Below are 14,234 nucleotides of genomic sequence, written 5' to 3'. Positions count from 1 at the left end.
AAAAAAAAAAAAAAATCCCATCCAGACTCCATGCTCAGCTCAGAGCCCAACTGGGAGATTGATGTCACAACCAGGAGATCATGAACTGAGCTGAAATCAGGTGTCGATGCTTAACCGACTGACCTACCCAGGTGTCTTCCCCCACCCCCATTTTTTTTTTAATGTTTTATTTATTTTTAGGAGAGAGAGAGAGAGAGACCGCGTGAGCAGGGGAGGGTCAGAGAGAGAGGGAGACACAGAATCTGAAGCAGGCTCCAGGCTCTGAGCTGGCAGTCAGCACAGAGCCCGACGCGGGGCTCGAACCCACGAACCGTGAGATCATGACCTAAGCGAAAGTCGGACGCTTAACCGACTAAGCCACCCAGGCGCCCTCCCTACCCCCATTTTTAAAAAGGTTTTATTTTTAAGTAATCCCTATGTTGGGCTATGAACTCCCAACCCTGAGACCAGAGTCACAGGTTCTACCAACTGAGCCAGCCAGGCTGCCCTTGTGTTTACATTCTTGCAGCTCTCTTTAATGTCTGACTTAATAGAAGGCCACTGAATTTTCCTATCTGTCTCTGTATTCAGTCTTTTGCAAAATGACATATCATGTAGCCTCTTGAAAACTCTCCAGCACACCTGTAAGACAAAAGGAGCAGTAATGTCTCAGTGTTATGAAAATAGTTTTCATCTCATGGACCCCTTGAAAGGGCTTTGAATATTCAATACTGGTACATAGGCTCTCCAAGAAGAAAAAAAAAACCTCTTTTTAAAAATGTCCATTTCTGTGGTGTAAATATGCCCATTGTGGTCAATTTCAAGCTACCAACTTGCCTCCTCTAAAGTAGAGTTGGGGAAAGACACACACAGACTCTGAGCCAGAATAAGTGGGAGGTTGCACACCTCTGTACACGGATCACCGACACAGAACATCTCTGGAACGATGCACAAGAGAACTGACATTCTTGCTTCTGAGAGAGTAACCCGGAGACTTGCGGACAGTGGACTTTTTTTTTTTTTAATGTTTTATTTATTTCTAGGAAAGACAGACAGCGTGAGCAGGGGAGGGTCAGAGAGAGAGGGAGTCACAGACTGAAACAGGCTTCAGGCTCTGAGCTGTCAGTCAGCAGAGAGCCCGACGCGGGGCTCGAACCCACGAACCGCGAGATCATGACCTAAGCGAAAGTCGGACACTTAACCGACTAAGCCACCCAGGCGCCCCAGGAGGACAGTGGACTTTTAAACCAAATACGCTTTTATACTTTCTGAACTTTGTTTCATTTGCATGTATTACCTAGTGAAAAAAAGACTAAGCATCTTCCATTCTTAAAACGAACTCCAAAAATAGACATCGACCTATAATTTCTAAATCTTTTCAGCGTTTCCATTTCTTTGTGGCATCTCTTAGAATTGATTCTTTCTAAGCACCAGTGAATGGCTCTCGCTTCTCTGCCTCCCCCTGGTCTGTCTTCACAGACTTCCTTCCCGCTTGCTGATACTCGGGCATCAGATACAGCCGCGTTTCAGCATGAGGTGAGGTAGCCTGCCAGTTATTGCGTTTATGTAGCCAATTTAAGCAACTTAGCCTTTGTAATTTGATATTTGAGTGGCTGAAGCATCTTGTTATTCCTGAACGTTTGGGATTACCTTCCCTTTTGTGCGTTTTGTAAACGGAAGGCTTTTCTGATGACATTGTAATCTTCCCCCACCCATGTGCCCTGCATGGAAAATTGAACATTGTCCATCTTGATCCCAGCAGAAGAAGGATAGAGACTATTAGGCAGTTTAATAAAATTACATACACTCTTATGAGCTCTGCAACATTTCAATCTTTCTGTACCAATGACGGTCACTTAGCCTGAGGCTTCCTAGGCTATTTGGTTACCAAAAAAAAGCATTTTATCACTGGAAATTGGTCCTGTTCGAGAGCTCTCCTCTAATAGGTCGTTGGTGTGTTAGAACCTGTGGTATTTTAGCTAGAGGCGGCAGCAGACTACTTGGGTCTCGTTGACACTTGTCCCCTTCATTTGTTTAAACATTCCTTTGGGCTTGGCCAGGCGGTTCTGAGGGACATGGGACAGCCACCTCTTGGGGCGAAATCTGATTCTCAGGGACCTGTGGATGCATAGTCAGAATGTCTCGCACTTTGCAAGTCGGATGAGAGGAAGAGGAGGATTTTGAGAAGGAGAGGACGTTAAAATGAGAAGGTCCGGCAGGCAGAGGAGATGGTGATCCTCGCGAGCCCAGGTGGGCAGGAGCTGTGGTGGTTGGTAACTCCTACATGACCTAGAGTTATGTAAGGAACGGAATTTCTGTGGCATGCTCGGCATCCGGCCGCTCGTGTCCACCCAGGATGAGCAACCTTGTGACCGTCATCTGGGCAGATGACCAGGAAATGGAGATAGCAACCTATGGAGGCAGGTATGTGATGCCCCTCCCCTTTCTACCCAGCCATGACCATTGATGTGTGGTCACCATGTCAGCTTGGGGATGCCAGGAAGTGACCCACGCATCCCTCTTATAGAATCTCTTCTGTGTTGTGGAGTAGAGTCTATTTATAGGCGTGGGGTAGACTGGTTTTCCAAGTAGCTCCATGCTGACACAAGGAGATTTGGGTGCTCCAGGGGCTGTTGGACAGAAGGATCCAAGGCTGGAAACTGCCCCCTGAGTTATTCAGAAGAACATTAATAGAAGAAGGAATCTGTGATTTCCTCACCGGGTGGCTGACCAGAGATACACATAGACTAGGTTTGAATCCTACTTCTGCTACTTAGCGGCTGTGTGACATTGGACAAGTTACCTGCCCTCTGTTCCCTTTTCCCCCCTTTCAATATTCAGATATTTTGTTTCCATAAAGTATTATAAAAATAATTTTTTTCTATTTTCATTAGGGTACAGTTGACAAATAAGAACTGTAGAATTGTTTATATTTAAGGTAGATGCCTTCAGTTTCTTTTTCCTTTTTAATCTTTTTAATGTTTATTTTTAGAGAGAGAGAGACAGACAGACAGAGCACAAGCAAGGGAGGGGCAGAGAGAGAGGGAGACACAGAATCTGAAATAGGCTCCAGGCTCTGAGCTCTCAGCACAGAGCCCGATGTGGGGCTCGGACTCACGAACCGTGAGATCATGACCTGAGCTGAAATCGGTGCTTAATGGACTGAGCCACCCAGGTGTGCCCTGTATCAGTTTCTTCATTGGTAAAATTGGGATTAAAATAGTTCCAGGTGAGGAGGAAGTGGCCGGTCCATCTGGACCACAGTTTGTGGGCCGCAGGTGTTCCTGGGGACCCTCGCCTCTGCCCCTGCCACGAAATCAGTTGCAGTTGTGGGTTTTCCAGGCCCCGCAGGGGAGATGCCCCAGTTTCCCAAGGAGTGGGGCTGCCTTGCTGGCTGGGAGGGAAGGGGTCCACCGTGCTGTGGCCCGGGTTACTTCTGTGCTAGTCTAGCACCTGTCACTGGTCTAGAAACGAACACAGAAATGTTTTCCAGAGCATATGCCCTCCGGGTATCCTGAGTGCCCAGGAAGCCGGCCCCTGGGAGCTTCCCAGCCCTCCTCCCTCTGGCCTTCTGCCCACCCACAGAGCTCAGGTGTGTGCTCTCGTGTCACCGTGTTCTGACCTGGGATGCTCAGAATTCAGGTGCTGCGTTGCCTGCTGTACGTAGTATCCCATGGTGCAGTTGGGAAAATACCCTGCCTGCCCACCAAGCCTCCAAGCCTCCCCCCCCGTCCCTGGCAGCGTTTGCCCCCGGCCCCCCGCACTGCAGCCCGTCCGCCCCAGGCCACCACAGGGCCTCCCCCTGGGCTCCCCCTTTCCCCGCGCTGCTCGCTGGGGAAACAGCTGGGCAGATAGAACATTAGATAACCCTGCTGGCCTCGCTGTGCGCTGAGCTGCAGTCTGCTGGGTTTCTTCTCCAACGCCTGTTTCTTTTAGCATTTGCTTGTCCTTTAATGCTTTCTCCTTAGCCAGTCTTTGTGGTTTTTCTTTCCCAAATAATCCTCCTCCATTCCCACCTCTTCTCTCCAGAGACGACTTTGTCTTGCACACTGTGCCTCCAACCACCTTCACTCAGTTCTGCCCATCTGTCCTGCTGCTTCTCCCTGAGCTCTGGATTTCAGGGCGTGGGCTCTGTGGCCGTGTAGCAGGGTGTCCAAGGTGGTCGCGTGAGGCCTGAAGGGCACCGCGTTATGAAAGCCTCCTGCCTGGGCTGGGGGTCGGGAGGCTTGAACTTCCCCCTGGCATTGGCCACCTTCCCCACCGCAGATACCGATGTTCACCTACTTGCCCCTCGCTCCTCCCCATCCCTTGCCGGTGGGGTGATGTGGTCAGACATGGGTTCTTTTTTCTTGTAATACAATGGAAATTGCATTGGCTATAATTGACCGCTGGTGAAATAGCTCTCTGACTCTTGAATTTGACTTCTTATTTTCCCTCAGTATCATCTTGTGTGTTATGTTTTTCAGATAGTAGATTGGTGAATAGGAAGTATTTTCAGTGTAATTTCAATTTCAGATAAATCTTATATTTTCTTATTAATTTCTCTGAAAATTCATAAAATAGCAATGGAAAGAATCCCTCCTCTTTCATAAAAGAAAGTCATAAAGTTATCATGACGCTCTGAGGATAGCACATCACACCATAAGCACTGTACATGTATTGCTATTATTAGTGGGTTTTGAAGTAGTTACTGTATGCACAGATCACCTAGACTCTCTCTTGCACACCTCTTCCCTTCCCCATTTCATCCATCTAAAACAGAGAACCACACACCATTCTCTGGCTATTTGGTGACTAGTTTACTGGATTTTGTAGATGGCATCCTTCTTCCTTCTAAAAATTTCTTTTTTTTTTAATGTTTTATTTATTTCTAGGAGAATGAGAGAGAGACAGCGTGAGCAGGGAAGGGTCAGAGAGAGAGGAGTCACAGACTGAAACAGGCTCCAGGCTCTGAGCTGGCAGTCAGCACAGGGCCCGACGCGGGGCTCGAACCCACGAACCACGAGATCATGACCTGAGCAAAAGTCGGACGCTTAACCGACTAAGCCACCCAGGCGCCCCTAGAAATTTCTTAATAGATACTCTTTAGTCCTGCTCTCCTCTGATGTTTAACCAAAACGGGAACTCCATATTTGTAGGCAGTGTAATCAGTTGTGGGAACCACACTCCTCGGTGTCAATGGTACAGGCTTTCGTGTATTCTTTTGTAACCTCATTTACACCTTGTACTATTTGTGGATGCTGTCATATAATGTATGTAGTTTGAGGACTCTCACAGTTAATGAGACTTTCATTACTTTTAATCATGGTGTCCATTCCATTCTGGCCCAGGCAGTGGGAGTCAGGGGCTGCACCCAACCTGGCAGCCCATACGGTACCCCTCACTCTCCTGTGGCCCCCACCACCCCTCCCCCCTCCTGCCTTATTCCCTCATCAGTAAAAAGAAGGGTTTGGAGCAGATTGTGTGGAGCTCAAAAACCTTAAAAACCCACACTGCCTCTTCTTGTTGCTCTGGAAGGAAGGGCTAGACTAACACCATCCAACAAAAATAGAATGCAAGCCACATTGTGATACTGAATTTTCTAGTAGCTACGTTAAAAGAAAAGGTGGAATTCATTTGAAAATAGCCAACATCATTTCAGCATGTAATCAACATAAAAATTATTAGGTATTTTACTTTTTTTTTTTTCCCCTCTGCTAAGTCTTTGAAATCCAGTGTGTACTTTACCCTTATGGCACATCTTCATTTGGAGCAGCCACATTTCCAGTCGTCAGGGGCCGTGTGACTGATGGCCGCCACCATGGGCGGCATGGGTCTTTCTCCACCACCGGGAATAGGGTGTTCAGAAGGCCTGGCCATTTTTGAGCAATGCGGACAGCACTAAGCGGGTGCATTCCATGATGTTGAGGAGCAGTATCAGCTTAACCTTCCATTACCCGGAGCAGGGTTGGGAGGGTAAGGGAATGTCTCATGGGGACGGAAAATTAAGAAATAAATCAAGCAATAAATCAAGGCTTTGTCTTTGTCTTTTCATTTAGTGGAATAGAAGATGAACTCAGCTGAATTCAGTGAAGATGTAGAAGAAGGTAAAAAAAAAAGCTTCTTTTTAAAAATTTTTTAATTTTAATATTTTTTAGTAGGTCATATTGTCAAATGGTTCAAAAATATAAAAAGATACATAATGAAAAATCAGTGGAAAGTCTCCTCCCATGCCTGGTTCCCATCCCCCCCTGCTCATACACTTGCTATAAATATCAAATGTATCTTTCCAGAGTTACCTCTTTAAAAGTATCATTTAAAAAGATAGTATTTGTTTTTCCTCTCCATCTCCACTCTTCCCCCCCCCCACCTCCCAAAGGCCTTTAAAATCAGTTTTGAACAAAATATTCTTGGGTCGTGATTTTATCGTATAGCACTAATGTGGTAAGATAAAAATTGCTAGGTTGGAAAGCGCAGTTCTACCGTGACTGGACTTTATTATCTGAGTGGTAGCGTCAGCGGGCACCCCGCAATACCCTGCCGCTCAGGGCACCCTGCTAATCCCCCAGTGGCCCACTGGTCTTTCCCACTGAGCCCTATTTCTTCTCTGCCACAGTTCTAAAAAATAACACAGTGAAAGTGGAGACAGAGGCCGAAGATGCTGCCCTGGACTGCTCAGTGAGTTCCAGGTCTTCCGAGAAGCACCCTCTGGACAGCGTCTTCACGGCCCTCCAGGATTCCAGCAAGCGAAAGCCGCCGGGCTGCGATGGCCAGCCTGACTCTGTCCCCAGCGTGAAGAGGCGGCGGCTGATTCCCGAGGTGAGGGCCCAGCTCCTTCCGCTGTTCGCTTGGGCTCTGACCCTCTGATTAGATGCTCTGTCTCTCTCCTTGTGAGCGTCCAGGCAACTGCTTGGCGCTTGGGCGTGACAAGGCTTTCGTCTCAGCTGTCCCCTCAATGGCTTAGGTTTCCAGAAGGTGACTTCTCTGACTAGAATCCTTATCTATGTCTGGATTCGATATGGGGTAGGGGAGCCTTCACAATGCACCCGCGTTTGAATTCTTTGTTTTGCTTTGGTCTACAGGGAAAATAAGCACTTGATAGCCAGGACTGTTAATTAAAGCCTACCGCATTTTACGAAATATACACTGCACGCAGATTCCTTGAAAAGTTGAGGGTTGGGAGGTCTGTTTCTAAATCAAACCCATCTTCTATGTTAGGAACACGTGTTCAGTGAATCTTTTTGTAAAGAGAATTCTTTTGTAAGATGTCTGCTATCCAGTAACCCATAATTTTATGAATTTGTTTTATTTATTTTTTCTATTTAAAGAAAAAATTTTTAAATGTTTGCTTATTTTTGAGAGAGAGACAGAGAGAGAGGGAGACCCAGAATCTGAAGCAGGCTCCAGGTTTTGAGCTGTCAGCACAGAGCCCGATGTGGGGCTCAAACCCATGAACTGTGAGATCATGACCTGAGGAAATCGGATGCCTAACCAACTGAGCCACCCAGGTGCCCCTGAATTTGCTTTTTAAAAAATCACCTGCTGGTTAGATTGAACTTGGCTGAATTCTAAGAGAGAAAATCAAACTGGACATGGTGACCCCTCTAGCAGCCTACAGTCTGGGTGGGAGACAAGACATGTACACAGAATAGTTAAGACTAAGGAGAAGAGAGGCAGCTTTGGGAGATCAGGGGTCTGGCCTGGGACACCTCACCTCTGTGCCTCTCCGCAGATCGGGACAGTATACCCTAAATCCTTAGAAAGACATTTTCCCAAGCTCTCCAACCTAGACACACACAGACACACTCTCTCTCTCTCTCTCTCTCTCGGACCCAAATAGGCATTTCAAGTTCTGCATGTCTGTCCAAAAGAGCCCATGTTTTCAGAGCTCATTATTGTTAGCCAGAACACTGTGGGGCACCCGCCTGGGGCTCTTTGGGTTGTTACTGGTTTGTTTTAATTTTTCTTTATTAGATGTGAGGGTAAATACAAGTACATTGGAAATACATGGATTGTAGAGATTTAGTGATTTATTTAATAAGTAAAAACTATCCTTTTCTATACTTAGCAAAAAAAATGAGAGTAAGATTTTCCCCAGGATTTAAATGTAAATGTTTACATTAGAATGAGTACCATCCTTCACTCCTCATCATGGATCACTGAATAGACATTTATTTATTTATTTGGGGTTCCCCTGCCCCAAACAGCTTTACTGAACTATAATTCATGTACTATGCAATTCACCAATATTTATTTTTTAATTATATATATGCATATATATATATATATATTTTTTTTTAATGTTTATTCACTTTTTGAGAGACAGAGAGAGAGAGAGAGAGCATGAGCTAGGGAGGGGCAGAGAGAGAGAGACACACACAGAATCTGAAGCAGGCTCCAGGCTCTGAGCTGTCAGCACAGAGCTTGATGTGGGCCTTGAACCCATGAACTGCAAGATCATGACCTGAGCTGAAGTCAGATGCTTAACTGACTGAGCTACCTAGGTGATCTTGCAATTTACCAATTTAAAGCGTACAATTCAGTGGGTATTTTTGTGTATATTCATAATGTGGTACAACTCTTACTGTAGTATGTTTAGGATGTTTACATCATGCCACAAAGAACCCCTGTGACCAGGCCCTTCCCATGCCCCTCCTCAAGTACCTGGGAGCCACTGTTCTACATCCTGTCTCCAGGGGTTTGTCTGTTCTGGGCATTTTGGTGTAAATGGAATCCTAGAACATGTGGCTCTTTGTGTGGCTCCTTTTACTTAGCATAACATTTGCAAGGTTCATCCATGCTGTAGCATGGATGAATTCTTCACTCCTTTTTATGGTCAAGTAATATTCCCTTGTGTATGTTTCCACATTTTGTTTATCCATTTGGCAGGTAATAGACACTTGGGTTGTTTCCCCTTTTTGACTATCGCAAATAATATTCCAACAATAAATTTTTAATTTTTTTAAATGTTTTTTATTTATTTGTGAGAGAGAGACAGCATGAGCAGGGGAGGGTCAGAGAGAGAGGGAGACACAGACTCTGAAACAGGCTCCAGGCTCTGAGCTGGCTGTCAGCACAGAGCCCGACGCGGGGCTCGAACCCACGAACCGTGAGATCGTGACCTGAGCCGAAGTTGGACACTTTAACCGACTGAGCCACCCAGGCGCCCCTCCAACAATACATTTTTAAAAATCTGTAATGGCCAGGGAAAAAGTTGAGATTTTTTATATCTGTATGAGCTTTTTTTTTTTTTTAATAGTTTTTTGTCAAGTTGGTTTCCATATAACACCCAGTGCTCATCCCCACAAGTGCCCTCCTCCATGCCCATCACCCCCCTTCTCCTCTCCCCCTCCCCCATCAGCCCTCAGTTTGTTCTCAGTATTCAAGAGTCTCTCATGGTTTTCCTCCCTCCCTCTCCCCAACTATTTTTCCCCTTCTACTCCCCCATGGTCCTCCGTTAGCTTCCTCCTAATTCTCCTCTACATGCAGACATATAGTATCTGACCTTCTCTGCCTGACTTATTTCACTCAGCATAACACACTCAAGTTCCATCCCTGTTGCTACACATGGCCAGATTTCATTCTTTCTCATTGCCATGTAGTATTCCATTGTATAGATAAACCACATCTTCTTGATCCATTCGTCAGTTGATGGAGACTTAGTGTATGAGCTTTTTTTAAAAAAGTTTATTAATTTTGAGAGAGAGAGCACAAGCAGGGGAGGAGCAGAGAAAGAGGGAGAGAGAGAACCCAAGCAGGCTCCTCACTGTCGGTGCAGAGCCCTATGCGGGGCTCGAACTCAGGAACTGTGAGATTGTGACCTGAGCCAAGATCAAGAATTGTAGGCTTAACGGACTGAGCCACCCAGGCGCCCCTCTATGAGCATTTTTAATAAAGGATGAATACAGATACCCCTCCCTTGACCCTGACTGCCCAAATCAGTCACTTGCTGCATGCCTTGTGACTCTGGGGAAAGTTTCTCATGTGGATGGCAGTTTCCATCAGTAAGTAGTGATTGAGGATTAAATCTCAGACTCCTAACTGCTGAGATCTGTGCTGGGCAAGTGGACGTGGTAAGACGGTTAGTAGCATAGCTTGTCAGAGAAACATGTAACTGTTCTTCCTTCTGTTATATTTTACACCATAATTTATTATCCTTTCCCCTGATGATTACTAGATAGGTGTTTTCTACTTCCTTGTTCTTACAAGTAGTGCCGCAGGCACCGTCCAGATGCATAAAGCTCGTGTCCTCTGTGCACGACTCTGTGGGTTAAGTTAGATGCCTCGAGTTTGTCCTGTGAGTGTCGACAAGTTTGAGAAGCACTATGTTCCATTCCGAGAGGAACTGCTGAAAACGTTTCCTTCTGTGCATCACACTGCATTTCTGCTTGTGATCATTCCTGTAGACTCCTTCAAGTTTGCGAGTAAAGCCAGAGTTCAAGAAATGAAACACAAAGTTGAGTGTATTGGTTCACTCTTGCCTTGTGACAAACCACCCCAAATCTTAGCAGCTTAAAATCACCACCGCTGTAACTGTTCACAGTTCTGTGGGGCAGCTGGGGGTTGGTTCTGATTTGGCTTGATATGACGGGGCGGGGGGGACACTAGGTGGTCCGGGATGGCCTCACCCCCCACCCCCTTCCAGGCTGCGGCTGGGCTGGCTGTGCCAGCTGCAGTTTCCCTTTTGCTGAGTCTCCTCCCTGGGGAGGCAAGGCCAGGCTTGTGTATGTGACGTGGAAGAGTTCCTAGGAGCAAGAGAGGCCAAGCTCTGAAGCACGCACACTTTTCACACCTTGGGTTGCATCACCACGCATGCTAGTGTCCCACTGCTCAGAAAGTCACATGCGCCAGCCGGGGCACCAGCCAGCCAGGGCACCAGGGTGTACGCGTCGACTCTACCTCAGATGGTGGGCGCAGCAAACTCACATTGCAGAGAGGTGTTCACACAAGGATGGGGAACCATTGTGGCCGTTTTTGGAAAAGTTCACCCCAGTAAGGAACAACAGGCACTCACACCAGCAAGGAATTCTGCCCATGTGTCGGCAGTGCTGTGGCCTTGTGGGTGGTCCGAGGCCGTCCCATTGTCTCCGTGCACAAATGGAGTCAGTCTGTCTCCTGTCATTCAGCTTTGTTGGAATAGTATCACAGACAAGCAGGGAGTATCTTCGAATTGTCCGGGGCAGAGAGGGAGGGAGAAGGTTCTTATGATCTGTATTTTAGTTGAATCTTTCAGTATGTGAAGCAAGTCAGAAAAGGTCTGGTGCAGGGCCGGAACTCCATCGAGTTCATGGTGGAGGGGCTTCCCCGAGCATCGCACAAATGATGTGAAGGTTTCAGATGCCTCTCGATTTGGCAAGGCAGCAAGCTTCCGCTGGGGCTCCAGGCATCACCCTGAATTCAGATGCGTTTGGAGAGAAGGGAACCAAAATGAATTTGAATATTTCTAATATGACTTGTTCAATTTACATATTCTAATTGGACATATATGTTGACTTTTCAATAGAGTGGATACAGCAGGCAGTTCTGACATGTTAGATTTTAGATAGGAAAAGACCTGTTAAGTCTTGGATGTTGTTTTGGGTGTTTTACTAGTTTTGTTTATTCTCCTTACTATACGTAAAATGAGGTGGATATCTGCGCACCCTTTCCTCTTCTGTAAAAAGAATATATATAGGTATAAACCTTTTGAAATTCTTGAGCTCCTTACGGAAAGATGTCATGTGAATTCAAGGCTGTATTTCCTTTTAAAAGTTTGTGTAAGTTGATATGTCAGTAAATCAATAGCCCTAGAACTTTTGGCTTTGGAACAGTTTTATGAAATTATAGTGTATGTTGATTATTTCAAAATGGCACTAGTCCTAATTCAGAGTGAATAATCCTTTATGCTTCTCCGCCTAAATTTTCTCTGATCCTTGTTTTTTTTTTTTTTTTTTTTAATGTTTATTTATTTTTGAGAGAGACAGAGCACAAGTGGGGGAGGGGCAGAGAGAGAGGGAGACACAGACTCTGAAGCAGGCTCCAGCCTCCGAGCTGTCAGCACAGAGCCTGATGTGGGGCTCGAACCTACGAACCGTGAGATCATGACCTGAGCCAAAGTCAGACGCTCAACCGACGAGCCACCCAGGTGCCCCTTTTCTGATCCTCCTTACATATGAGGTGGGAGGGCTGCTGGGGGGACTAAATGCAGCTTTTTTACCACAGAGTATGGCAAGAGGAGCCAGGAAGCCAAAACAAGCGATAATCCAAAAAAGTGAAAAGGAAGTTCAATAGTTACTGAGTGCCCACTTGACAAATACACCCTTTGTTATTTAATCCAGATGACAGACCGGTGATGAGAGAATGTAATAGCGCTATAGACAGGTGATTCATCCCAGGCATAGAAGTTAACATAAAGTGCCAAGACGCCAGTGGGACAGGCTTGTTCTTGGTGTGAAGTACCAGGAGTGATTGGGAACACTCGCTCCTCGCCTTGGGAAGCAAACCCCACCTTCTCTGATCCAGCCCGTAGGAATAGTGAATAGTTAACTCGGGAGTCAGATGGGGAGAGTTCGCCGTGGCCTTCGGTCAGTTACATGACCTCCCACACTCTCAGTTCCTCCATGGTGATGAGGCATAATACTGCGCATCTCACTGGTTTCTGGTGTGTGAGGAAGCCTAGCGCAGGACTTGCCCCGTGTCAGCCTTCAGAACTGTATATTTCCTACCTCCCAGCCCCCATCTCCAATTCCCATCTCTTGTGGTCAGTATTCCTCTGCCTCCCTCCACGTTGATCAGAACGAAAATGGCGTAGAATTGCCAGGGGAGACCATCTGATGCCCTTTAGGACACCACAGGCTGAGTGCCCTTGATTCTGAACAGCATTCAAGTCAGAACATAGACCATCATAGACCAGATCATCTTCCAACTTGTCCCCCAACCTCAAAGAAGGGAGAACGAAGGGTGGGGGGTGGGATATGAGGGGTAGCCCTGAGGCCAGAGGTACGTCACATTCAGACTCCTGTCAGTGCTGATGACTTGTTCATAAGTGACATTTAGTACAATACTTAGAAGAAACATAAAACCTTCCTCAAAAAAACTAACAAAAGGCTGTATAAAGACTTATTTGGCACTTCCACTGGAAAAGACTTCATAGCCAAATACAGCAGATGTGGGAGGTGAGTAGCCAACATTTTTATTGGTAATCATCTTTTCGTTCACGGAAGTGGGGGTGATATTCAAGAGCTGTATGACAGGCAGGAGTTAGCTTTGTTCTGCTGCGGGTTTCTGTTTCTTTGTTTGTTTTTAATTCTAAAGTGCCACTGTGTTTTTCAATTGGAGAATGGAAATGTCATTTCATTCAGTGCACACTTAACAGCTTACCTCCTGCAGCAGCGACTATGGTACCAGCTGGAGATTCAAAATCATTTCTGCAACAACGTAGCAGATAGGTACCATGCCATTCCCATTTTAAAGCGGCTCCGAGAAGTCAGTGCCATCAAGTCCGCTTGATTTGGGACTGTGCAGTTAAACACCGGGCTGCTGGCCTTAAGGGGCTGTGGGATATTTGTAAGATGTTGGGAGAAGTCTTTGAAGATGACCAGCCCCTCCAGTTTGCCATCCCTCCTGGCCTTTCTCTTCTCCACTGTAATCCCTTTATCTCCCAGGTTCTTATTTCTTCAGGCATCACAGCAATTTCTTCATCCCTTAAGAGTATAAGGATGACCCAAAGGGTGAGAGCCATGAGGTCAGAGGCTGTCTAGCTTGTTTCCTGTGTCCCCAGAGCCCTGCACAGTGCCTGCTAGATGTTAGGCATGCAGTGCTGTTTGTTGACTGGCTCTGTGTGGCAGAGAGCTCTTCCAGGCCTTAGGACTTCACGGTATCTGGTCATTTAATGATGATGGTGATGATGAAGAGAAAAGTTCTGTTTAAAATGAAAAAGATAAGCTCCACCTGCCTTGATTATTCATGCCCAGCCCCTTAGGAGCCAATTCACATGGTCTACCCTCGATGCAACATTTTTTAAAAAATTTTTCAATCTTAATTTTTTTTGAGAGAGAGAGAAGGAGAGACAGAGTGTGAACAGGGGGTGGGGATGGAGAGAGAGGGAGATATAGAATCCAAAGCAGGCTCCAGGGGCCGAGCTGTCAGCACAGAGCCTAACACTGGGCTTGAACTCACGGACTGCAAGATCATGACCTGAGCTGAAGTCGGATGCTCAACTGACTGAGCCACCCAGGTGCCGTCGATGCCACATTAATTCTCTACTCTCTGGAAGGTGTGCTGCTTTCTTGGTGTTC

At 46.3% G+C, this 14,234-nt stretch overlaps 1 protein-coding gene across 1 annotated transcript in view; it reads left to right on the top strand.

The window, feature by feature from the left end:
• The window catches only part of BEND3 (BEN domain containing 3), a 37,680-nt gene that overhangs the window by 10,676 nt on the left and 12,770 nt on the right, over positions 1–14,234 (top strand). Inside the window, exons 2-3 of the mRNA XM_039237381.1 lie at positions 6,018–6,065; positions 6,575–6,777. Coding sequence (XP_039093312.1) covers positions 6,029–6,065; positions 6,575–6,777 — 240 coding nt within the window. The 5' untranslated portion in view covers positions 6,018–6,028. The remainder of the gene's footprint in view (positions 1–6,017; positions 6,066–6,574; positions 6,778–14,234) is intronic.

This window comes from Hyaena hyaena, unplaced genomic scaffold (assembly GCF_003009895.1).
Source record: "Hyaena hyaena isolate Hyena2069 unplaced genomic scaffold, ASM300989v1 scaffold_123, whole genome shotgun sequence".
Taxonomy (NCBI): Eukaryota; Metazoa; Chordata; class Mammalia; order Carnivora; family Hyaenidae; genus Hyaena; species Hyaena hyaena.
The sequence above is the reverse complement of the archived record's forward strand: the minus strand, read 5'-3'. Positions and strand labels throughout refer to the sequence as shown.